Source organism: Schistocerca gregaria, chromosome 2 (genome assembly GCF_023897955.1).
Source record: "Schistocerca gregaria isolate iqSchGreg1 chromosome 2, iqSchGreg1.2, whole genome shotgun sequence".
Classification (NCBI taxonomy): domain Eukaryota; kingdom Metazoa; phylum Arthropoda; class Insecta; order Orthoptera; family Acrididae; genus Schistocerca; species Schistocerca gregaria.
In genome coordinates, this window is record NC_064921.1 from 476015389 (window position 1) to 476042429 (window position 27041).

The 27041-nt window shown below is 40.5% G+C and overlaps 1 protein-coding gene across 5 annotated transcripts in view; it reads left to right on the forward strand.

Annotated features, from left to right (window-relative positions):
- LOC126326781 (tectonin beta-propeller repeat-containing protein 2) overlaps nt 1-27041 on the forward strand; it is a 203987-nt gene that overhangs the window by 114440 nt on the left and 62506 nt on the right. For all 5 annotated transcript variants that reach the window (XM_049995790.1, XM_049995789.1, XM_049995791.1 and 2 more), the window contains 2 exons: nt 10380-10537; nt 15134-15293. In XM_049995790.1, the coding sequence (XP_049851747.1) occupies nt 10380-10537; nt 15134-15293 (318 nt within the window). The remainder of the gene's footprint in view (nt 1-10379; nt 10538-15133; nt 15294-27041) is intronic.

The window sequence follows — 27041 nt, forward strand, 5'->3', positions numbered from 1 at the left end:
CCTCCCTTTCGAAGACTGCTAATTACACTCCAGAATGGTTTTCCAGCAGCTTGACCCATAGTCGCCAACCTGCTTCCAAAGTCTTCCCAAGATTTCTTCTTGGATGCTGCAATTATCTGTTTGGCTTTGTTTCTTTCTTCAACATAACTTTCTCTGTCTACCTGAGTTTTGGTATGTAGCCATTTTTGATATGCCTTCTTTTTCCTTTTACAGGCTGCCTTGACTGTGTCATTCCACCAAGCTGTTTGCTTCATCCTACTTTTACACACTACTGTTCCAAGACATTCTTGAGCCACTTCTAGTACTGTGTCTCTGTATCTTGCCCATTCCTTTTCCAATGACTGTAATTGACTACATTCAACTAACTGGTACCTTTCTGAGATCACTGCTACGTACTTGTGCCTGATTTCCTTATCCTAAAGTTTCTCCACTCTTATCCTCCTACATATGGACCTGACCTCCTGCACTTTCGGCCTCACAATCCCAATTTCACTGCAGATTAAATAATGATCAGTGTCATCAAAGAATCCCCTGAATACGCGTGTGTCCCTCACAGCTGTCCTGAATTCCTGATCTGTTATTATATAGTCAATGACAGATCTGGTTCCCCTGCCTTCCCAAGTATACTGGTGAATGTTCTTATGTTTAAAAAAGGAGTTTGTGATTACTAAGCCCATACTGACACAGAAATCCAAGAGTTGTTTCCCGTTCCTGTTGGCCTCCATATCCTCTCCAAATTTACCCATAAACTTTTCATACCTTTCTGTTCGATTTCCAATCCTGGCATTAAAACCACCCATCAGCAGAACACTGTCCTTGTCCTTTACTCTAACAACTACATTACTGAGTGCCTCATAAAAACTATCCATCTTATCTCGATCTGTCCCTTCACAATGCGAATATACTGACACAATCCTAATTTTCTTGCTAGACACTGTCAAATCTATCAACATCAGTCGTTTGTTTACATACCTTATTGCAACTATGCTGGGTTCCATTTCTTTCCTGATGTAAAGCCCTACACTCCATTGTGCTATTCCTGCTCTGACTCTTGACAGGTAGACCTTATATTCTCCCACTTCCTCTTCTTTCTCACCCCCTACCCGAATGTCACTAACAGCTAAAACATCCAGCCCCATCTTACTTGCAGCCTCTGCCAGCTCTACCTTCTTCCCAGAGTAGCCCCCATTGATATTAATAGCTCCCCATCTCATTACTATTTGTTTGCCAAGTCGTATCTTAGGAGTCCCTGGTTTGTCAGTTAGAGGTGGGACTCAGTCACCTCCAAAGGTCCGAGGCATTTTGCTCTGATTATTGCCAGCATCATATGTAAAGTACCAGGGAAGCAGGTTGCTAGCCTTCCTTGCCCCAAGTCCAATTGGGTTTTACCCCTAATGGTTAAGGGACTAACTGGTGGATTTGGTAGTCTTTGCTGTATGAGCACAAAAGTGACCACGCCTAGAATATGTCCAAGATGCCCACCCTTATTCCTAAGTAACTGGTATCCCGACTATCGGGACCACTTACTTGGCCACTCATACATTGCCCATGGTTCATGAACTAGGACATGACTACAGGAACCCACACCATGAACCACGTTTGCTACCGCTATCAATGATTTAAATTGGTGCCCAATGATTTCTGTTTGTCATTATTTCTGTCACAGATGTTACCTGAGAATGAATGTAAATTGCATCACAATTTGTATTTTTTAAATTTGTGTATTATTTACTTTTTTATTTTTAATTTCATAGTAGTCCAGAGTATCTCTACTGTGTAAATGAAAAGATTTAATTTTTTGTTAGTTTCACTTCTTTGGTACAATACTGTATGAGTTCACAATACTGTTGGTAATGGAGTTAGAACTCTTGACTACTGCTTGCCTTGTGGTTTAAGTAGAAGTCTCTTCTTAGCACAGAATACATTAATCCCATACATTACCATCCCCGGCCCTACTTCTGTTTAATTTTACTCTCATTTGATTTAGATGGAAAAAGGAGTCAAAATGTTGGAAAATGTTTAATAGTTTCATCCTTTCTCTTTCCATTGTTAACCTATTCCCAGTATCTAATAAATTAGAGAACCATAATGATCAAGTCATTGGTTATGATTGTTTCATAAAAAAACAGTTTCTTTTATAATCTGAATGTAATTCATCTTCTTCTTTTGTTGTCAACAGTTGTCTATAATGCCTAGAAGCATCATTACCAGTCCCTTTTTTTGTTTAAGTCACTAGAGGTAGTTAGCTGTAAAATCAATCTGCCATTGGTTGTTACTTGGTGACCTTCATTTCTCTTGAGAATTTTGCACTGGGAAATAATCAAAAGCTGTACATCAACAATTTTATGTGTCTTAGGTAAGTACTTTCTGGTAGAAAATCAACATTAAGAGCCCCACAATGAATTTACATTTAAGTCTCCACTAACAATGAGTTAATAATTCTGCATAATCTTATTTATACTCTTTCTAATAGTTTGGTGAAGCCCTCTGAAAACTTGTAAACTGCCAGTACTACCAGCTTGTGTGTTTTCACATACAAACAGCATGAACAGGGACTTAATTTAGAATTTTACATACATGTGTGGCTCTTCCTCTCCTGTTATCAATCCCAGAGCAGTATGATATTAATGTGTGCCCATCTAGCTGTCTATACTGAATTCCAATGATGTAAAAGTGGTTTACTGTTCATGCAATATATCTGCTGTCATTACATTTGCAGTTTCATGTTCATACATTTTAATAGAAGTGCATCCTTTTTATTAATGAAGCTTATTATGTTTTGAGGGAAGAAATTTTATATGAATGTTCCACAAAATTAACAGCATTTCCTGAGCAGCCGTGATATTTTTTTAGTAATAGACTTTTCAGGTGTAATATAAATTGGTTTACAAAACTGAAGGATGAAATTAACTTTTGCACAAAGCCACTGCCAAGTAACATAGTTCAATGAAATTTGGCCTATACATAGCAATAACTTCTACATTGTAGTACAGAAAGTAACTGATAGGAATACACAGTGAGATAACAGAAATGATACTTTAATTCAGGGACAATCATTACACTGAAGGACAGCAATGCATATTCTACAATGTTCTCCCGTTCTGGCCATAAGGTTGGTACGGAGTTCCTGTGGTTAGGCATTTCATTCTTCCACCAGTACAGCTGACAACTGCTGGACGGTCTTTGGTGCATGTGGACATGCTGCATTACATGTACCATGCATCCCACACATGATTTATTGGATTTAAGTCGAGGGTTGGGGGAACAGACACGCCAGTCCATTCTCGAAACATCTTCTCATTCCAGGAGTTTTTCCACTTGCTCTGTTTGATAATGTCCTGCATTGTCATCTGTAAAAATGAAAGGATGCACAAGGGGCAAGGAGTACTGAGTCCCTATGATATCAACTGGCGAGTGTGCCATCTTCAAAGATTTGGAGGTCAGTACGCTGTGCAGTATTATGCCTCCAGACACCAGAACACATGGTCAACCAAAAACAATCATGTTCGACAATGTTCCTTGGTGCGTCGTGTGTTCCAATCTCTCACCATTTGAGAGTGCGTTAAGAATCACTACTCAGGCTGAATCTGCTCTCATCCGAGAAGAGCATGTGACCCCACTCCTTATAGGTCCAGTGTCTATGCTCTTGACACCATTGCAAATGATGCTGCCTATCTACATCTACATCTACATCCATACTCCGCAAGCCACCCAACGGTGTGTGGCGGAGAGCACTTTACGTGCCACTGTCATTACCTCCCTTTTCTGTTCCAGTCGCGTATGGTTCACGGGAAGAACGACTGTCTGAAAGCCTCCATATGTGCTCGAATCTCTCTAATTTTACATTCGTGATCTCCACGGGAGGTATAAGTAGGGGGAAGCAGTATATTCGATACCTCATCCAGAAACGCACCCTCTCAAAACCTGGTGAGCAAGCTACACCGCGATGCAGATCGCCTCTCTTGCAGAGTCTGCCACTTGAGTTTGCTAAACATCTCCGTAACGCTATCACGGTTACCAAATAACCCTGTGACGAAATGCGCCGCTCTTCTTTGGATATTCTCTATCTCCTCCGTCAACCTGATCTGGTACGGATTCCACACTGATGAGCAATACTCAAGTATAGGTCGAACGAGTGTTTTGTAAGCCATCTCCTCTGTTGATGGACTACATTTTCTAAGGACTCTCTCAATGAATCTCAACCTGGTACCCGCCTTACCAACAATTAATTTAATATGATCATTCCATTTCAAATCGTTCCGCACGCATACTCCCAGATATTTAACAGAAGTAACTGCTACCAGTGTTTGTTCCGCTATCATATAATCATACAATAAAGGATCCTTCTTTCTATGTATTCGCAATACATTACATTTGTCTATGTTAAGGATCAGTTACCACTCCCTGCACCAAGTGCCTATCTGCTGCAGATCTTCCTGCATTTCGCTACAATTTTCTAATGCTGCAACTTCTCTATATACTGCAGCATCATTCGCGAAAAGCCGCATGGAACTTCCGACACTATCCACTCGGTCATTTATACATATTGTGAAAAGCAAAGGTCCCATAACACTCCCCTGTGGCACGCCAGAGGTTACTTTAACATCTGTAGACGTCTCTCCATTGATAACAACATGCTGTGTTCTGTTTGCTAAAAACTCTTCAATCCAGCCACACAGCTGGTCTGATATTACGTAGGCTCTTACTTTGTTTATCAGGCAACAGTGTGGAACTGTATCGAACGCTCTTTTCCAATCATTTGGAACCTTCCGTTCCTCTAGAGACTTGCCGTACACGGTTGTTAGAAGGGGGGCAAGTTCTTTCGCGTACTCTGTGTAGAATCGAATTGGTATTCCATCAGGTCCAGTGGACTTTCCTCTGTTGAGTGATTTCAGTTGCTTTTCTATTCCTTGGACACTTATTTCGATGTCAGCCATTTTTTCATTTGTGCGAGGATTTAGAGAAGGAACTGCAGTGCGGTCTTCCTCTGTGAAACAGCTTTGGAAAAAGGTGTTTAGTATTTCAGCTTTACGCGTGTCATCCTCTGTTTCAAAGCCATCATCATCCCGGAGTGTCTGGGTATGCTGTTTCGAGCCACTTACTGATTTAACGTAAGACCAGAACTTCCTAGGATTTTCTGTCAAGTCGGTACATAGAATTTTACTTTTGAATTCACTGAATGCTTCACGCATAGCCCTCCTTACGCTAACTTTGACATCATTTAGGTTCTGTTTGTCTGACAGGTTTTGGCTGCGTTTAAACTTGGAGTGAAGCTCTCTTTGCTTCCGCAGTAGTTTCCTAACTTTGTTGTTGAACCACGGTGGGTTTTTCCCGTCCCTCACAGTTTTACTCGGCACGTACCTGTCTAAAACGCATTTTACAATTGCCTTAAACTTTTTCCATAAACACTCAACATTGTCAGTGTCGGAACAGAAATTTTCGTTTTGATCTGTTAGGTAGTCTGAAATCTGCCTTCTATTACTCTTGCTAAACAGATAAACCTTCCTCCCTTTTTTTATATTCCTATTAACTTCCATATTCAGGGATGCTGCAACGGCCTTATGATCACTGATTCCCTGTTCTGCACTTACAGAGTCGAAAAGTTCGGGTCTGTTTGTTATGAGTAGGTCCGAGATGTTATCTCCACGAGTCGGAGTCGGTTCTCTGTTTAATTGCTCGAGGTAATTTTCGGATAGTACGGTCAGTATAATGTCAATCGATGCTCTGTCCCTACCACCCATAATAAACATCTGAGTATCCCAGTCTATATCTGGTAAATTGAAATCTCCACCTAAGACTATAATATGCTGAGAAAATTTATGTGAAATGTAGCTGTTCTGTCACTAATGCTGCTGAGTCAGGAGGTCGGTAAAAGGAGCCAATTATTAACCTAGCTCGGTTGTTGAGTGTAACCTCCACCCATAATATTTCGCAGGAACTATCCACTTCTACATCACTACAGGTTAATCTACTACTAACAGCGACAAAGACGCCACCACCGGTTGCATGCAATCTATCCTTTCTAAACACCGTCTGTGCCTTTGTAAAAATTTCTGCTGAATTTATCTCTGGCTTCAGCCAGCTTTCTAAACCTATAACGATTTTAGCTTCGGTTGCTTTCTATCAGTGCTTGAAGTTCCAGTACTTTACCAATGCACCTTCGACAGTTTACAATTACAATACCGATTGCTGCTTGGTCCCCATGTCCTGACTTTGCCCTGCACCCTTTGAAGCTGTTGCCCTTTCTGTACTTGTCCGAGGCCATCTAACCTAAAAAACCGCCCAGTCCACGCCACACAGCCCCTGCTACCCATGTAGCCGCTTCCTGCGTGTAGTGGACTCCTGACCTATCCAGCGGAACCCAAAACCCCACCACCCTATGGCGCAAGTCGAGGAATCTGCAGCCCACATGGTCGCAGAACCGTCTCGGCCTCTGATTCAGACCCTCCACTCGGCTCTGTACCAAAGGTCCGCAGTCAGTCCTGTCGACGATGCTGCAGATGGTGAGCTCTGCTTTCATCCCGCTAGTGAGACTGACAGTCTTCACCAAATCAGATAGCCACCAGAAGCCAGAGAGGATTTCCTCCAATCCATAGCGACACACGTCATTGGTGCCGACATGAGCGACCACCTGCAGATGGGTGCACCCTGTACCGTTCATGGCAACCGGAAGGACCCTTTCCACATCTGGAATGACTCCCCCCAGTATGCATACGGAGTGCACATTGGTTTTCTTCCCCTCTCTTGCTGCCATATCCCTAAGGGGCCCCATTACGCGCCTGAAATTGGAGCTCCCAACTACCAGTAAGCCCACCCTCTGCGACTGCTCGGATCTTGCAGACTGAGGGGCAACCTCTGGAACAGCACAAGCAGACATCTCCGGCCGAACATCAGTATCAGCCGGAGACAGAGCCTGAAACCGGTTCGTCAGACAAACTGGAGAGGCCTTTCGTTAAGCCCTCTGGAATGTCTTTCGCCCCCTGCCACACCTCGAGACGACCTCCCACTCTACCACAGGTGAGGGATCAGCCTCAATGTGGGCAGTATCCCAGGTAGCCACAGTCGTAGTCCGATCGGGACGAGCTGGCCGTCCCCGACAAACCCCCATCCGGATCCCCACAGTGATGCCCATTGGCAACAGCCTCAAGCTGTGTGACCGAAGCCAACACTGCCTGAAGCTGGGAACGAAAGGATGCCAACTCAGCCTGCATCCGAACACAGCAGTTGCAGTCCCTATCCATGCTAAAAACTGTTGTGCAAAGAACGTCTGAATTAATCTACAGAGAGCACAAACAATTTGACACAAAATTTAAACGGTTATTAAAATACAAGAGTGCCTATGTATGGGCGTCAATTATTTACCTGGTAACCAACACCCAGAGAATTAATTAACAGCTCTTAATTCCTCACAAAAACCATTACTTAGGAACACCTTTTGTTTTTTCCATCCTTTTCTTTCTAGCCATAGCTTTCACTTTATGTCCTGTGTTGTTAGACCCCTCTGACCAGTGGTCGTCAGTTTGCTTTTGTCCATTCTCCAAAGTAATAAAATATTGGAGATATATAGGCTGAAGCTGTAAGACTTGCATTGTCTTGTGAATGTTTTGACCTTATAGACTTGAGTGGTGGTTACTGCATTACCAAAAATGACAGGCACTGCCCTTCATGTTGGTTGTAGCACAACACTCAGTGGCATTCCTTGCACTGGTTTTTGCTCCTGACAGTTATGCAGGAATGTCACTTGTCTCCATAACTGTCAGAAAATTTGCATTGATTATTAGGGTGAAGAATTATACACAAGGGATTTATAAATATGATTATTTTGCTCAAATAATTTTGCTTAACTAATTGTAAATAATAATAAGCTTTTAAACTTCGCAGACCACACTGCACAACAGAACCCTTTTTGTGATACACGTCTTGATTTCAGTGTTTTAATTTTTTCCCCTGTACTTTATGTGGTCATTAAGAAAGCATATGTAACATATACAATTGATTGAGATGTATGTTAATATTTGAGCTGAGGAGGGTGACCATCATATCACTTGCCGCATCTGCAGCACTCATAAACTAGCCATGCCTTCTGTATGTTTCATTTGAAAAGGACACAGCCAATTTCTTTCTCCACTCATGTTGTGCTTTTTCTCTAATGACCTCATTGTCAGTGGGATGTTAAGCTGTAATCTTCATTTCAAGCTGTGCTAGATGCTGATGACTGGATGTCTTGAGGTGAACCACTGAATAACAGGTACCTTGTACAACTCATTGTCATTTTTGTCAGAACACATATGAGTAGTTCCCTAGCTTCTCCATGGAAGAAAGCGGTGTCCACAAACTCAAATAACGCAGCTCGTAATGGTTTTGTGAATAATGGAATGAGTAAAGGTAACATCTCCCCATATAGATGAGATGTTGCAAGAGTGGTAGACACATAAACAAGACTGAAAGTACTGTTAGCCACTGGTTAATGTCCTCCTCCAGGGATAACTAGTACAGAATAGAAGAGGGATGGCCTGGGAGGGGGGTCGTTGGTGGGAAGAATGGAATAGAGAGTGAGGGAGACTTTACAGAGCAGGGTGGAGTGTAGACTGAGTGAACTAGGGAGAATGAGGACACAAATGGAAATGGGTGTGACAGGGTCTAGTGGACACTGTCGAAACCAGAGGGATTGTAGGATTGGAACAACAATTTCTATCTGCCTAGTTCAGAGAAGCTGGTATGAGAGGGATCAAGATGGCATGGGTTATGTAGCTTATGTTGAAGTCAAGCATATTGTGCTTGGCAAAATGTTCTGCCGTTGGTGGTCAATTCCATTTTTGGGGAAAGTTTGATCATGGCCATTCATCTGGGTGCACAGCGTGTTGGTGGTTGTACCCACATAAAAGGCTGTGCAGCAGTTGCAGTATAGTGTGTGCAGCAGTTGCAGTAGAGTGTGCCTCTGATGGAACTGTACATATGAGTGGGTGAATACCTGCATCTTCCACATGGGTATGAGCCATGTGACAAGGGTTAGGAATTGATTGTGGCATAAGGATGGACCAAGATCATTTGTAGATTAGATGGGTGGCAGAATTCTATTTTGAGAGGAGTGCAAGGATTGTGGGTGGGATCTTCTTCACTCCTGGGTACAATGGTAAGTTGTTGAAGTCCTAGAGAAGAATAACTAGTTGTCCCAGTCCACAGTGATATTGAGTAATTAGGTTTATGCTCTGTTGCAGCAAGTTCATGGTGTGCTCGGAGGATTAAGGGCATGTGTGGGTGTGGCATGGGAGTTCTGTTTGTGGGCTAGGTTTGAAGAACGATGACTGTCTGTAAAGGACTTAGACAGACGCTCAGCAAGCTGGGCAAGGCATTGCTTGTCACTGCAGATGCGGTGTCCGTGGGTGACCACACTGAAGGAGAGAGAAGCTTTTTACTGTGGAATGTATGGCAGCTATGGACTTGATGGTTAATAGGATAGATATGGACAGAGGTTTTGTGGAGCTATTGAAAGATGCAGGCCCAGATACAGGAAGGTGGGATGCTGAAGTGAGGAGAACCAGGTGAAACAGATAGGAGAGAAAGTGTTGATTCTGTGGAGGAGTGAGGATAGTATGATTACATGATTGCAGAACAATCAGTGGAAGCAGTTACTTCGAATAAGATACCTAGGAGTATATGTACAGAGTGATTTAATGCGGAACCACCACATAAAACTAATCACACAAAAAACAGATGCCAAACTCAGATTCATTGTAAAAATCCTCAAAAAATCTAGTTCATCAACAAGAAGATGGCTTACAAAACCCTCGTTCAACCAATACTTGAATATTCCTTGTCAGTATGGGATCTGTATGAGATAGGATTGCCAGAGAAAGTAGAGAATACCTGAAGAAGGGCAGGATCTTTTGCTATAGGTTCATTTAAAAAGCAGAAAAGTGTCATGGAGAGGATCAACTAACTCCATTGGCAGACTAGGCAAGAAAGGCAGTCTGGATCAAAGTGTGATTTACTGTTAAGGTTTTGAGAGTGTGCGTTCCTAGAAGAGTCAATAAATATATTGCTTCCTCCTACATGTATTTCATGAATGACCATGAAGGCAAAATTAAATAGATTTGAGCACAAATGGAGACTTACTGGTAATTGTTCTTCCTGCAAACCATTTATGTCTGGAGGAGGAAAGGGAGGAAGTGACAGTGGCATGCAAAGTACCATCCGCCACACATTGCAAGGTAGGGGGTGAAGTATGGATATAGATGTGGATGATGGTGGTGGTGGTGATAACAACAGTAATTGTAAAAAGCAGAAGAGCATTAGATCAACTGTAAAGAACAGCATGACAAGTGTGTCTGCTGGTGTTAAATGAGTCAACAACATTTAACCACTATTTTTTCTTAAAGGTCATCAGTGGAATGGAGTGAATATGAGGTTATTGTACCCAGCTATTAAATGGCAGATGGTGAGTGCCGAAGGCATACATGAGGATAAAGGCCAGTTGTGGTTGTTCTCACAGGATGGCAATCTTTATTGCTCATCACCAGATCTGCTTAACTTGCAGGTAAGTTTATGTGTTATAAAATTTTATGATCATTGTGCATAGAGCACAAAAAGTAATGTTACTAATATTTACAGTTTTGTAGCAATGTGCATGAAAAACAAAAACAGTCATTTATATTATTTTGAGCAAGGCAAAATTAATATTCTCTGATAAATTTGTGTGATGATGTTCTACTCTGAAGTAAGAGTATTTTTTTAATATTGGGCAATTTTCTCTCAACAGAGAAGTCATAATAATAAAAACAAAATGAAGCAAAAATAATAGCATTCACTCTGTATATAAGAAGTGTGTTGCACAAAATATCAAAATAATGATTTAATATTGGGCTATTTTCTCTCAACAGAGAAGTCCTAATAATAAAAACAAAATGAAGCAAAAATAATAGCATTCACTCTGTATATAAGAAGTGTGTAGCACAAAAGATCAAAATAATGAATGCTCGTGTTTTGACTCCTAAGGGGACATTATATTTATGATATCTAATTCTTCTAACAGGTGTGGAAGCTTGTACCATTCATCTATCAGCAAAGTTTCTAATGAAGTTGGTCTCAAATGATGTAGATGCAGCTGATAAGTGGTGTACGATGAGAATGCTTTTAATTATTTGTTATGTTTGTGTATTTAAGGTTTAATAACGGATAATTGTACATAAACTTATTCAACATTACTAAGGAAAAAATCTCCTAATATTTTGCACAAATGTTCCTCTTCGCCAAGTGCATTACTTCTCATTGACTTAAAAACTTATTGGTCTTCTTGGGAGTAATTTAAACAAAATTTGGATGCTTTCATTATTTGGTAGACTCAGTGATTTGACAATCATGAAATCTTGGTTATCCAGCTAGCAGTGTTTTTGTTTTTAATGAGTGGATTGTTGTGGCATGTGCAAAAGTGAGTAATGTCAGGAGGTCAAATATTGTGGCCTCCATCTCTGCCATATTCCCCAAAAACTGGAGGTGAGGTGGGGGTGTCTGAACCCCAGATGAGAATGTTGTGCCAACTAACCATCACACATGTTGGAAACTTGCTTTTTCAGGGAAAACATTTCCTAGGTAGTTGATGATTTGCCCCGACTGGTCCAGCATCTCAACAGCGAATTTTTTGGTGAAGCTGCACGTCATTTCACTTCAGTGTTTGCACAATTTGAACTTGTAAGAATGCAAGTGAAGTCTACACAGTAGCTGGTGAACTGTTGCGCAGTAGCTGTTGAACTGTTGATTGAGAAATACTTAGTGCTCATGATAGTTGACGAACTGACCTTCATGTGCTTCTTTTGGAAATCTTTCTTTTCTCCTGTACCACACATGTGTTTTATGCAAGACCTGTCTGTCTATTTACACTTCCATTGGCTACAAACTTGTTATATGAAGCCTTAATTGTCTTGATGTCTTTTGGCTGAATTTCAAATTCATGTCAGAAATATCTTTGGACAGGACTGTTGATTTCATTTCAGCATACCAAACTATGTGTTGGGCTCTCTCTGGATTTCTAGTCTGATAATTAATTAGCACCTGAAACAAAACAAAAGGAATTGTTTAGAACAAAATCTATGAAATATTTTGAGTTGCTTTACATGATCCCACATACTGTTAGTGCCTATATCTCTTACTTAAAAATGCATGTGGAAATCAGGTAGATCTCGTGTGGACACCAGTACAGTAATTTCTCCATGAGTGTACTACATTCCCACTTTATATTTCACTTTGTTTAGCTCTTATGAAATTCAGTTCCTCAATCCTGCAGAAACTTATTCCTACGGATGAGGTCACACTTTGCTGTGCTGTCTTGTGTTTTAAGGAATACAAAGGTCATTTATTGTTCGACACTTGGTCATATTTTAATATGATCACAAGGGTTTCTGACTTTGCTGAGCCATGTTTGTCTTGCTAACTGTGATCAGTGAACTAAATAAACAATTTAGTTTAGTTGATATAGACATCTCAGTATTTGCAACAATGAAGTTATATTTCTAACTCAGTACACTTGCAACAATGCAAGAAATTACAAAATATTTATTATAAGTATGTCTTACTTACTTTAACAACATTCCATATGTTCAGTGTGGCCAGCTCATCAAAGTCTATTGTTAAAGCTGAATGAGAACTTGTTCTCTTAAATACCCCGACCACTTTTTCAAGAAAACGATTCCTGGCTGTTGTGCTGGGAAGTTTTAGCGGCCAAGAGTGCAGCACAAGGTCTCACATCATTTCAACTACCCCAAACTGAGACAGTGTACCATCGAAACCATAGTCGGTTCCAAATCTGAAGGTGCTTGTCAATGAACCACAACACTTAGAACTGAAAACACTTTTATTACTGACATCGATAATCAGTTGGAGCAGAACTGTTTTCCAGTATGGAGAGTGCAGCTACTTATACAAACATTGAATATTCCAGAATGCTAGTATTTATATATAACATTGAATGTCCCAGAATATAAAAACAAGACAAGTGTAAGATATTACAAGAATGTTTAAGAAAGGAAAAATAATAAATAACAAACATTTGTTGGTGGCCAGGTTTCAACTGTCTGCAGTCTGACAGCCACCAATGCTAACCACTGTGACACACACTATGCACCTTACATCGTAGTAATATACAAATTTTTGCAGAATTCTTGTGTTAATGCAATGATGCTCCATCTTGATGAAGGTAGTTTACATGAACCTTTATAATTTGTGGGAAGCATCAGTCCTACAACTTATCCATTCTTTTGGTGCATATAATTGTTTTCAGGGTATGAGCCTTGGGGTGCAGTGTTGGGAGCAGGGCTTGAACATTAATGAATAAGGATATTACATAGATAAGGTGGGCAGAGGAATACTGCTGTGAGAGTAGTGGGGAGACTATTTCTTGTTTCATTGTATGACAAGAGGTAATCAAAACCCTGGTGGAGAATGTGATTTTAGTCGCTCTAGTGCTGGGAAGTACTGAGTCACATGGGAGTGCTCCATTGTATCTAGTCAGTGGGTATGTGGGAGTATTTGTTCTGTCCAGTTCTCATTGACAGTGTGTTTCAGTACGTTATATGTGGGAAAAAACACCATATATCTTTTTACAAAAACTGTAACCATGATTAACTGCTACAAACTTGGAACAAACAGTGAACTAAACAGATGCTAACTTCATGAACACAGTTCCTGTGCTAACTGTAAAGTAAACATATGCTAATATTGTGAACACATCTGCTGTGCTGTAAACAATACCTTAACACTGGAAATGTATAAATTGATTATAGAAACCTTTACAGTAATTGACTTATAATGGAAAATTATCAGTTCACAACAGGTGCAACATTAGCTTTACAAAATATACAGATGTGTTTGGCATAAACATAATTTTGACAGATGCATTTTTTATGTGAAATTTTAACATAACATATTTTGTAAACAATGGCTTATATTTTAATTACATAATTATTCTTGCTCCTAACATTTTTACATGATCTTGCACAAAGGCTAAATAATCTATTATAGCTGTCTTTTCCACCACTTTATAGTAACTACTTTTAAGCTGATGTGATGTTATCCTGTTGTTAATTTTATTCAATATAGTTGGGTTGCAAAATACTTTTGGCAGCATTTGTAAGCACATATTGCATTAACCAATGAGTGACAAAATATAAACAGAAGTTAGAAGACTGTAAAGTACTCAGAAATTGATATAGAGCAATGCACTAAAAGTATGGATCGTGTTATATACTATTATTTTTCTCAGTAATATAACATTATGTTGTTGTCTGTGGAGTTAAGGTGTGGTAGATATATTTTTGGACAAGGTGGTAAGAGTAATTTTGGTCTGCAAAGGCTTCAGTGAGGCCCTTGCATTTTCTCTCCTCTCCCCCCCCCCCCCCCCCCCCCCCTCCTCATGATGTGCCTAGCAGCCAACCACCCTGTCCCTACCACTTCCCTGCACACTCCAAAGGCAGTATTACAGCACCTTCTCCCAGCACGACCTGCTATCCTTCTCCTAGCCTGCCCTACGCTACACATCTTCTGAGCTCCCACCATTCACCCCAGTGGGACCCCAGCACCCAGAGTCCAAAGAGTCTTTACATTATATTACATTAACGTATGACAGCCATATTATTTTATACTTAGATTGACTTCCCTGAAAAGTTTCTTAACAGTGTTGTCCTGACACCCTGTTTCATATAACTGTCAATATAAATGAAGAATGTCATTTGTAATTAATATTCCAAAAATCTTTCAAGATGTCTATCATCATGTAATTGTGAATTCAACCTGCCTAAGAATTTCTTGTTATGATATGGCTGGAGCTCATGCCATAATCAGATGTAATAAGCTAACCATACTTCAGCTGTTATATTTGTTATGTGTAAAATATTGATAACAAAAGTTTGCCATGTGATGAACTCTTTACTGTGTTACAGAACACCTGTTTTGAAGGTGATCATTGCATTTTTAGCAGTATGAGCTACTGACCAAAGTGGAAATCATTAGTGAATAGCAGTAAATTAAGTGCTGTCATGTTATCACAATATTCCTTTGTGAATGCCAAAAATTCTGTGTGTTTGTTTGCATGCTCCAAATGTAAGAATGATCTGATGTTAGCAATTTTTTCCCGCACTGGTAGCCTGTGGACTTGCCAAGTACTTCTCAAGTGGTGTGCCTTGCTGCCACACTGCGGGCAGCCTGGCTACTTACTGCTCAAGGGGAAGTCTTTAGTCGACAGGGGCTCAGTGATACTTGCCATAATGGATATAATTGGAAACGACTTGATTTATCACAAATAGGTAACTTTCTTTCATGTTAAAATTTTTATTTTCTTGTGTATCTTTTGGGCGACTAGTTGAGTTTCATGAAAATTATGTAAAGGTTACTCCAGCTATGGAAAATATGTATTAATAATAAGTTGTTTGTGATTATAAATGATATTATTGCAATATTTTTATGAACTTGTTAAGCTGTTGGTACTGTGGTTAAGACAGTGGAATTTGTGTGTAATTGGTGCCGTTTTAAGACACATGGGTTTGAGGTTCCCATCTGATCAGCCATATGTAATTGTCCCATGTTTCCCTAAATTTTAGGCAAATCCTTAGAAATTTCGTTAAAATTTTGGGAATTTTTTCATCTGGGAAAAATGGATTTTTTTCATCTGGGAAAAATGCAGGGAGGGGCAATCACAACGGAAGGGTATCTGTTGAGAGGCCAGACAAACATGTGGTTCCTGAAGAGGGGCAGCAGGCTTTTCCCTAGTTGCAGGGGCAACAGTCTGGATGATTGACTGATCTGGCCTTGCAACACTAACTAAAGCGGCCTTGCTGTGCTGGTACTGCGAACGGCTGAAAGCAAGGGGAAACTACAACCGTAATTTTTCCTGAGTGCATGCAGCTTTACTGTATGGTTAAATGATGATGGCGTCCTCTTGCATAAAATATTCCGGAGGTAAAATAGTCCCCCATTCGGATCTTCGGGCGGGGACTACTCAGGAGGACGTCGTTATCAGGAGAAAGAAAACTGGCATTCTACGGATCGGAACGTGGAGTGTCAGATCCCTTAATCGAGCAGGTAGGTTAGAAAATTTAAAAAGGGAAATGGATAGGTTAAAGTTAGATATAGTAGGAATTAGTTAAGTTCACTGGCAGAAGGAACAAGACTTTTGGTCAGGCGAATACAGGGTTATAAATACAAAATCAAATAGGGGGGAGTAGGCTTAATAATGAATAATAATAATAAAAAAAAAATAGGAGTGCGGGTAAGCTACTACAAACAGCATAGTGAACGCTACTACAAACAGCATAGTGAATGCATTATTGTGGCCAAGACAGACACGAAGCCCATACCTACTACAGTAGTACAAGTTTATATGCCAACTAGCTCTGCAGATGATGAAGAAATTGAAGAAATGTATGATAAAATAACAGAAATTATTCAGATAGTGAAGGGAGACAAAAATTTAATAGTAATGGGTGACTGGAATTTAGTAGTAGGAAAAAGTAGAGAAGGAAACGTAGTAGGTGAATATGGATTGGGGCTAAGTAATGAAAGAGGAAGCCGCCTGGTGGACTTTTGCACAGAGCGTAACTTAATCATAGCTAACACTTGGTTCAAGAATCATAAAAGGAGGTTGTACACATGGAAGAAGCCTGGAGATACTGACAGGTTTCAGATAGATTATATAATGATAAGACAGAGATTTAGAAACCAAGTTTTAAATTGTGAGACATTTCCAGTGGCAGATGTGGACTCTGACCACAATCTATTGGTTATGAACTGTAGATTAAAACTGAAGAAACTGCAAAAAGGTGGGAATTTAAGGAGATGGGACCGGGATAAACTGACTAAACCAGAGGTTGTACAGAGTTTCAGAGAGAGCATAAGGGAACAAATGGACGGGAATGACGTAAAGAAATACAGTAGAAGAAGAATGGGTAGCTTTGAGAGATGAAGTACTGAAGGCAGCAGAGGATCAAGTAGGTAAAAAAACAGGGGCTAGTAGAAATCCTTGGTTAACAGAAGAAATAATGAATTTAATTGATGAAAGGAGAAAATATAAAAGTGCAGTAAATGAAGCAGGCAAAAAGGAATACAAATGTCTCAAAAATGAGATCGACAGGAAGTGCAAAATGGCTAAGCAGGCATGGCTAGAGGACAAATGTAAGGATGTAGAGGCTTATCTCACTAGGGGTAAGATAGATACTGCCTACAGGAAAATTAAAGAGACCTTTGGAGAGAAGAGAACCACTTATATGAATATCAAGAGCTCAGATGGAAACCCAGTTCTAAGCAAAGACGGGAAAGCAGAAAAGTGGAAGGAGTATATAGAGGGACTCTACAAGGGCGATGTACTTGAGGACAATATTATGGAAATTGAACAGGATGTAGATAAAGATGAAATGGGAGATACAATACTGCATGAAGAGTTTGACAGAGCACTGAAAGACCTGAGTCAAAGCAAGGCCCCCGGAGTAGACAACATTCCATTGGAACTACTGACGGCCTTGGGAGAGCCAGTCCTGACAAAACTTTATCATCTGGTGAGCAAGATGTATGAGACAGGCGAAATATCCTCAGACTTCAAGAAGAATATAATAATTCCAATCCCAAAGAAAGCAGGTGTTGACAGATGTGAAAATTACTGAACTATCAGTTTAATAAGTCACAGCTGCAAAATACTAATGCGAATTCTTTACACACGAATGGAAAAACTGGTAGAAGGCGACCTCGGGGAAGCTAGTTTAAGAAAACGCAAACCTACATTTCTAGCATTTGTAGACTTAGAGAAAGCTTTTGACAATGTTGACTGGAATACTCTCTTTCAAATTCTGAAGGTGGCAGGGGTAAAATATAGGGAGTGAAAGGCTATTTACAATTTGTACAGAAACCCATTGGCAGTTATAAGAGTCGAGGAGCACGAAAGGGAAGCAGTGGTTGGGAAGGGAGTGAGGCAGGGTTGTAGCCTCTCCCCGATGTTATTCAATCTGTATATTGAGCAAGCAGTAAAGGAAACAAAAGAAAAATTCAGAGTAGGTATTAAAACCCATGGAGAAGAATTAAAAACCTTGAGGTTTGCCAATGACATAGTAATTCTGTCAGAGACAGCAAAGGACTTATAAGAGCAGTTGAACAGAATGGACAGTATCTTGAAAGGAGGATATAAGATGAACATCAACAATAGCAAAATGAGGATAATGGAATGTTTTACTTAAAATCCATCTTTATTGCAAATTTTTTATTCATATGAATGTGAAAGTTGCTGGATTTTGGCGGGTTACTCCTGTAACTGAAATATCAGATCTGAAGATGGTTCTGAGTGAATCGAAACCGGTCATATGAATAAAAAATTTGTAATCAAGACAGATTTTAAGTAACATAAAATCACTGATTGCTGTTATCCTATAAGACATTATGTCTGTTTTTGCAAATAATGGAATGTAGAAGAATTAAGTCGGGAGACACTTAGAGTAGTAAAGGAGTTTTGCTATTTGGGGAGCAAAATAACTGATGATGGTCGAAGTGGAGGGGATATAAAATGTAGACTGGCAATGGCAAGGAAAGCGTTTCTGAAGAAGAGAAATTTGTTGACATTGAGTATAGATGTAAGTGCCAGGAAGTTGTCCCCGAAAGTATTTGTATGGAGCGTAGCCATGTATGGAAGTGAAACATGGACGATAACTAGTTTGGACAAGAAGAGAATAGAAGCTTTCGAAATATGGTGCTACAGAATAATGCTGAAGATTAGATTGGTAGATCATATAACTAATGAGGAGGTATTGAATAGAATTGGGGAGAAGAGAAATTTGTGGCACAACTTGAATAGAAGAAGGGACCGGTTGGTAGGACATGTTCTGAGGCATCAAGGGATCACCAATTTAGTATTGGAAGGCAGCGTGGAGGGTAAAAATCGTAGCGGGAGACCAAGAGATGCATACACTCAACAGATTCAGAAGGATGTAGGTTGCAGTAGGTACTGGGAGATGAAGAAACTTGCACAGGATAGAGTAGCATGGAGAGGTGCATCAAACCAGTCTCAGGACTGAGGACCACAACAACAACAACAACAGTTGCAAAGAAAATGCACCATTTACAGCAGCAAAACACAGTGCAGACCCAAGTGTGTGCTGACAGCAAAATGTGTCAAAGGCTTCAGGATGAAGAGTGTGCTATACTTTGCAACAACAAACTGAATTTTGATGTTGCAACAGTTTTCATTCTCGTTCAAAACTTGACAATTTGAGGAACAATTACTTAGAAAAATTTTGGGCCCAGAAGACCAACTATTTATGCCGTTGTTAAAAATTTCACTGGCGGATTTGTATGTGATGGATCGTAAATGGCAACATACATTAAAAAGGCCAAGCTTGAAGATTAGTTTTTCATATTGATTTTAGTTCTTTCATAAATTTCATATTGTGCAATATCAATGGCAAAAAGTATAAGTATCCTTCAGAAAAAAGTGTGAGGTGTGTTCTTGAGCAGTTTCACAAGTAATTGGCTTTCCTGTGGAAAAGTCGAAGTGCTCAGTGAAACATTTATTCAGCCATGTGACCCATGAAATGTTCGGTGCGCAGCAATGACATTTATGATTGCAGTTATTCAACTGCTCCAATTTAAGGTGTGCTCTAAGGAACCTGCCTAACCAACCCTCGGGAAAAACAGCAAAACAATTTGGTTACCAATATTATATGTTGTTGTTGTTGTTGTCTTCAGTCCTGAGACTGGTTTGATGCAGCTCTCCATGCTACTCTATCCTGTGCAAGCTGCTTCATCTCCCAGTACCTACTGCAACCTACATCCTTCTGAATCTGCTTAGTGTACTCATCTCTCGGTCTCCCTCTACAATTTTTACCCTCCACGCTGCCCTCCAATGCTAAATTTGTGATCCCTTGATGCCTCAAAACATGTTCTACCAACCGATCCCTTCTTCTAGTCAAGTTGTGCCACAAACTTCTCTTCTCCCCAATCCTATTCAATACCTCCTCATTAGTTACGTGATCTATCCACCTTATCTTCAGTATTCTTCTGTAGCACCACATTTCGAAAGCTTCTATTCTCTTCTTGTCCTACATGGCTACACTCCAAACAAATACTTTCAGAAACGACTTCCTGATACATAAATCTATATTCGATGTTAACAAATTTCTCTTCTTCAGAAACGCTTTCCTTGCCATTGCCAGTCTACATTTTATATCCTCTCTACTTCGACCATCATCAGTTATTTTACTTCCTAAATAGCAAAACTCCTTTACTACTTTAAGTGTCTTATTTCCTAATCTAATTCCCTCAGCATCACCCGATTTAATTTGACTACATTCCATTATCCTCGTTTTTCTTTTGTTAATGTTCATCTTATATCCTCCTTTCAAGACACTGTCCATTCCGTACAACTGCTCTTCCAAGTCCTTTGCTGTCTCTGACAGGATTACAATGTCATCGGCGAACCTCAAAGTTTTTACTTCGTCTCCATGAATTTTAATACCTACTCCAAATTTTCTTTTGTTTCCTTTACTGCTTGCTCAATATACAGATTGAATAACATCGGGGAGAGGCTACAACCCTGTCTCACTCCTTTCCCAACCACTGCTTCCCTTTCATGCCCCTCAACTCTTATTACTGCCATCTGGTTTCTGTACAAATTATAAATAGCCTTTCGCTCCCTGTATTTTACCCCTGCCACCTTTAGAATTTGAAAAAGAGTATTCCAGTCAACATTGTCAAAAGCTTTCTCTAAGTCTAAAAATGCTAGAAACGTAGGTTTGCCTTTTCTTAATCTTTCTTCTAAGATAAGTCGTAAGGTCAGTATTGCCTCACGTGTTCCAACATTTCGACGGAATCCAAACTGATCCTCCCCGAGGTCTGCATCTACCAGTTTTTCCATTCGTCTGTAAAGAATTCGCGTTAGTATTTTGCAGCCGTGGCTTATTAAACTGATAGTTTGGTAATTTTCACATCTGTCAGCACCTGCTTTCTTTGGGATTGGAATTATTATATTCTTCTTGAAGTCTGAGGGTATTTCGCCTGTCTCATACATCTTGCTCACCAGCTGGTAGAGTTTTGTCATGACTGGCTCTCCCAAGGCCGTCAGTAGTTCTAATGGAATGTTGTCTACTCCGGGGGCCTTGTTTCGACTCAGGTCTTTCAGTGCTCTGTCAAACTCTTCACGCAGTATCGTATCTCCCATTTCGTCTTCATCTACATCCTCTTCTATTTCCATAATATTGTCCTCAAGTACATCGCCCTTGTATAAACCTTCTATATACTCCTTCCACATTTCTGCCTTCCCTTCTTTGCTTAGAACTGGGCTGCCATCTGAGCTCTTGATATTCATACACGTGGTTCTCTTCTCTCCAAAGGTCTCTTTAATTTTCCTGTAGGCAGTATCTATCTTACCCCTAGTGAGATAAGCTTCTACATCCTTACATTTGTCCTCTAGCCATCCCTGTTTAGCCATTTTGCACTTCCTGTCGATCTCATTTTTGAGACGTTTGTATTCCTTTTTGCCTGCTTCATTTACTGCACTTTTATATTTTCTCCTTTCATCAATTAAATTCATTATTTCTTCTGTTAACCAAGGATTTCTACTAGCCCCTTTTTTTTTACCTACTTGATCCTCTGCTGCCTTCAGTACTTCATCTCTCAAAGCTACCCATTCTTCTTCTACTGTATTTCTTTACGTCATTCCCGTCCATTTGTTCCCTTATGCTCTCTCTGAAACTCTGTACAACCTCTGGTTTAGTCAGTTTATCCCGGTCCCATCTCCTTAAATTCCCACCTTTTTGCAGTTTCTTCAGTTTTAATCTACAGTTCATAACCAATAGATTGTGGTCAGAGTCCACATCTGCCACTGGAAATGTCTCACAATTTAAAACTTGGTTTCTAAATCTCTGTCTTATCATTATATAATCTATCTGAAACCTGTCAGTATCTCCAGGCTTCTTCCATGTGTACAACCTCCTTTTATGATTCTTGAACCAAGTGTTAGCTATGATTAAGTTGTGCTCTGTGCAAAATTCTACTAGGCGGCTTCCTCTTTCATTTCTTAGCCCCAATCCATATTCACCTACTATGTTTCCTTCTCTCCCTTTTCCTACACTCGAATTCCAGTCACCCATTACTATTAAATTTTCATCTCCCTTCACTAGCTGAAGAATTTCTTTTATTTCATCGTACATTTCTTCAATTTCTTCATCATCTGCAGAGCTAGTTGGCATATAAACTTGTACTACTGTAGTAGGTGTGGGCTTCGTATCTATCTTGGCCACAATAATGCGTTCACTATGCTGTTTGTAGTAGCTTACCCGCATTCCTATTTCCCTATTCATTATTAAACCTACTCCTGCATTACCCCTATTTGATTTTGTGTTTATAACCCTGTAGTCACCTGACCAGAAGTCTTGTTCCTCCTGCCACCGAACTTCACTAATTCCCACTATATCTAACTTTAACCTATCCATTTCCCTTTTTAAATTTTCTAACCTACCTGCCCGATTAAGGGATCTGACATTCCACGCTCCGATCCGTAGAACACCAGTTTTCTTTCTCCTGATAACGACATCCTCCTGAGTAGTCATACAGTAAAGCTGCATGTCCTCGGGAAAAATTATGGCTGTAGTTTCCACTTGCTTTCAGCCGTTCGCAGTACCAGCACAGCAAGGCCGTTTTGGTTAATGTTGCAAGGCCAGACCAGTCAATCATCCAGACTGTTGCCCCTGCAACTACTGAAAAGGCTGCTGCCCCTCTTCAGGAACCACACGTTTGTCTGGCCTCTCAACAGATACCCCTCCGTTGTGGTTGCACCTACGGTACGGCCATCTGTATCGCTGAGGCACGCAAGCCTCCCCACCAACGGCAAGGTCCATGGTTCATGGGGGGCAATATTATATACTAAAGCATAAGTTGTTGTTGTAACTATACTATATCTGTATTAATTTAAACCATTAACTTTTCCTATTTGTGTGTCAACTTACTTTACTTTCCATGTCCAGGCAAGAACATCTAAATTCTCTTCTCCCAAAACTCTGCTCCTTTAGTGACTTTGTCATTGCATAAAAATAAACCTTCCGCTGTACAAACAAAATTCATCTGTCAGTACATGAGCAGATGTTCAATCATCTGTGTTTCTCCACGTTCACACTAGTCATTTTCAGAGTAGCCCCACTTGACCATGTTTACTTTGGATTTTGCAACTCGTGTTCTTAATCTATTAAATGCTCTCCATGTACTGTATTGTAGTTATTGCTTTTGTTTGATTCCCTGTTCAGGGTGCAGGGTTGTATTTCACACAGTGTCCAACCATGAAGATAGGCGGTGGGGTCTGAGGTCAGCCTTCTAGCAGTACTGTCTGTTAGATAAAGCTCTTCCTTCACGTAAGACTAGTTGGAGCTATTTGGTGGTTATACGTTATGTGCCATGTGTCGATTTGCTGCTTTTTCTTCTCTGTTTCACTGGCTGCTTTGCATCTGATATTTATGTGTTTGTACTGCATAACATTCTGTGCTCTGAATAGTGTTGTCATTGGCTCACTGGATCATGTGGCATGAGTCAGTATTTGTACTTCTGTAACGCCCCCATACCCAAAGTGCCTGGGAGTTGTACGCTAGTGTATAAAACCTTTACAGTTCAAAGGATTGAGAAGTTTTACAGCTCAGAGGGAAAGTATATTGTCACTTTAACACAGAAAATATGTACTTTCACCTGGTCTGTATTTATTTTCATCTGGTTAAAGTGTAGTTTCACCTAGGTAAAGTGTATTTTTGAACAGAAAATCTGGGGAAAATCTCGGAATGTTTTTTTCTTGTACGCATACACACCCTGAACTTTTATTACATTTTTATTTAATTCTGTGTAATATTCTAGTGCAATAATATGAAACGGGTAGATTGCTACTTACCGTATAGAAGAGATAGTGAGTCACAGCCCGGCACAGGAAGAATACTGCTATACGTTTGAGCTTTCAGCCAAAAGACCTCCTTCTAAAGTAAATTCACACAACCACAACTAACCCAGACATGACCACTGTTTCTTTCCACTGAGGCTGGACTGCAAACAGGAAGTGTCTAATGTGAGAAGAAATCTGTGGGTGGTGGGAGTAAGCAGAAGGCTGGGGCAGGGAAGGGATAGCAGGGTAGGGGTGGGGGGAAATGTGTAGTGCTACTAGGTGCAGTGGAGAAGTTTGACTGGGGAAAGGGGAGCGGAAAAGAAGACGACTATAGGAGGAGGAAAAGGCTGGTGGGTTGAAATAGAAGGCTGTTCAGTGCTAGAGTGGGAGCAGGGAAGGGAACAGATGGGTGAAGAACAAGGACTGCTGAACGTTAAGACCAGGGGGATGGCTATGAAAATGTAAGATATGTCGCACGGAGAGTTCTCGCCTGCGCATGTCAGAAAAGCTGGTTTTTGCCCCCTCCCCCTCCTACCCTTCTCCCCAAACTTTGTTGCATCCAACAGCCCTATCCTGTCCCCACCCGTCCCACATTCTCCCACAGGCAGCGCTAAACCAAACCGTCCCCCATTCCCACCTTGCTGTCCATCTCCCTCGTTGCCGCACCCTCCTCCTTACTCCCGCCACACACAGATTGCTTCTCCCATCAGACACAGTTGCTGTATGCAGTCCAGCCTCACTAGTTAAAGACAGTGATTGTGTGTGTGTGTGTGTGTGTGTGTGTGTGTGTGTGTGTGTGTGTGTGTTTTCTGCTTTAGAAGAAGGTCTTTTGGGTGAAGGCTCGAATGTATAACAGCCTTTTAGTTGTGTCTTTATACAACTCAGTTACTCCTGTATGTGGTGACTAGCAATCTATCCTTTCATAATATTGTTGGTATTTCAGCCTGCATTTTCCATTGTTTGATTCTGGCCCAATAAAGTAGACCAAAATACAGGGTGTCCCACTCAAATCTCCCTGATTTCAAAGACACAGGGAAAAAGAAACCACAGTAGATACGCCAATGAAAAATGCACCACATTGTATTTCTTCTCAAAGACTTTATTTATTTATCATCAACACACCCTTACATGTGAACCATTTGTAGCATGAGGAATATGGAGTCTATATTCAATTTCTTGCCAAGTTCTTTATAAAATTTCCTCTGTTATTGTTGCAATCACATTAGTGACACAATGTCGCAACGCAGGAATATCGTCAATTTTGGTCTCATACATGCGGTCCTTCATGAATCTCAGCATGAAGAAATCAAGTGGCATAATGTCGGGTGAATGTGGAGGCCAGGCAAGGGGTCCTCCACGTCTGATCCAATGATTGGGAAATTACCTATCAAGAAACTTATGAACAGCTGTTGACCAATGCGTAGAGCTCCATCTTGTAAAATGATGTTGGTTTACAAGTCTTGTATCTGAGGGTACACAAACTCCTCCTACATGTCCACATACACTGACCGATTCTCTGTTTGTTCCGCAAAGAAGAACAATCCAACAATCCTGTCATGCATCAGCCCGCACCAGGTGTTTACTTTAGGGCTATGACGAACATGTTCAATGACAACATGCGGATTTTGCGATCCCCAAATTTGAACATTATGCCTATTAACCCTTCTTGATAGATGCAAGGCTGTCTCATCTGAGAATAAACATCTTTCCAGGAAACTGGCATATCTACAGCAAATTGTTGTCTGTGTAGTTTGTCGTTCAGCATCAAATGTTGCAGAATTTGCACTTTCTAAGCACACATACGAAGATGCTGGTGAACTACACGATGTAATGTTGATCAAGGTACATCAAGTTGCCTCGATGCTTGACTAATTGACTTATGTGGACTTCAGATAAACATTTGTCTGATGTCGTCACTGTCTCTTCTGAAACTCTGTAACGTGCACTGCTAGAATGTTTCAGAGCACTTCCTCTTGCCAGAAACTTCCTATACCATCCTTAATTGTTTTCACATCAGGTGAATCACATTCATACACACAATGATAATTTCTTTGCACAGTAATCGGCGATTTTGCTTCTACAAACCACACTATGTCTTGCACATGCTGCTGTGGAGTGTCCATTTTCACTTCATGCGAAGATGGCACTTCTGATATGGGAATATAAATTTGTTTAGATGCTCTACAATGTGGTACATTTTTCATTGTCGTATCTGCTGTGGTTTTTCTCTCCCGGGTCTTTGAAATTAGGGAGGTTTGAGTGGGACACCCTGTATAAGTTTTTTATCTGTTGTTTTACTTTTTAATTACATTACAAAATGTGTCATTGGGTACATTGTAGGGGATGTAGAATGATCAGTTCTGTGTAGTTTTATAACAGTATATTTTGTCAGCATGTTTTTGTGTATTTTGTGCACAATAAAAATGGAACTGAATTTTTTTTGACACATTTGTGAAAGTTGCAAAAATTTCTTCATATACTGGGGTAATCCCAAAAGTAATGTCTCCCATTTTTTTATAAGTACAAAACTCTGTTTGTGTGGCAGTTGGTCACACTGTTATGAAGAGTACTTCATGCGCTGTGTGTAAACATGCCCACGCCGCATTGACGTGCTCAGTCTTGGCTTGGCAGCCGTTGAGAATGGAGCTCCCGTTGGATGCTACCTCCAAGTGAGAATTGCGCGCAGTTATTTGGTTTTTGAATGCAAATTGAAATCCATCGCCAATTGACAGAAGTGTATGGCGAGTCGTGCATGGATGTCAAAAATGTTCGTAACTGGTGTAGAGAGTTTGCAGCTGATCGGACCGAAATTCACGACGAACAAAGGAGCGGGAGACCATCAATTTCTGAGGAGACAGTGTTGCAGGTTGAGCAAAGCATGCGTGAAAATTGGTGGATCACCCTGAAAGATCTCTGCACGTTGGTTCTTGAGGTTTCCCGAAGCACCACTCACAGAATTTTAATGGAAACATGGAACTACCAGAAGGTGTGTGCAAGATGGGTGCTACACATGCTGACTGAGGACCAAATGCGGCAACGAGTTGATGCTTCCCGTGAATTTCTTCAGCACTTTGCAGCCAAACAGGACAACTTTCTGGACTCAATTGTCACGGGTGACGAAACCTGAGCATACCACTTTACACCTGAGACCAAGCAACAATAA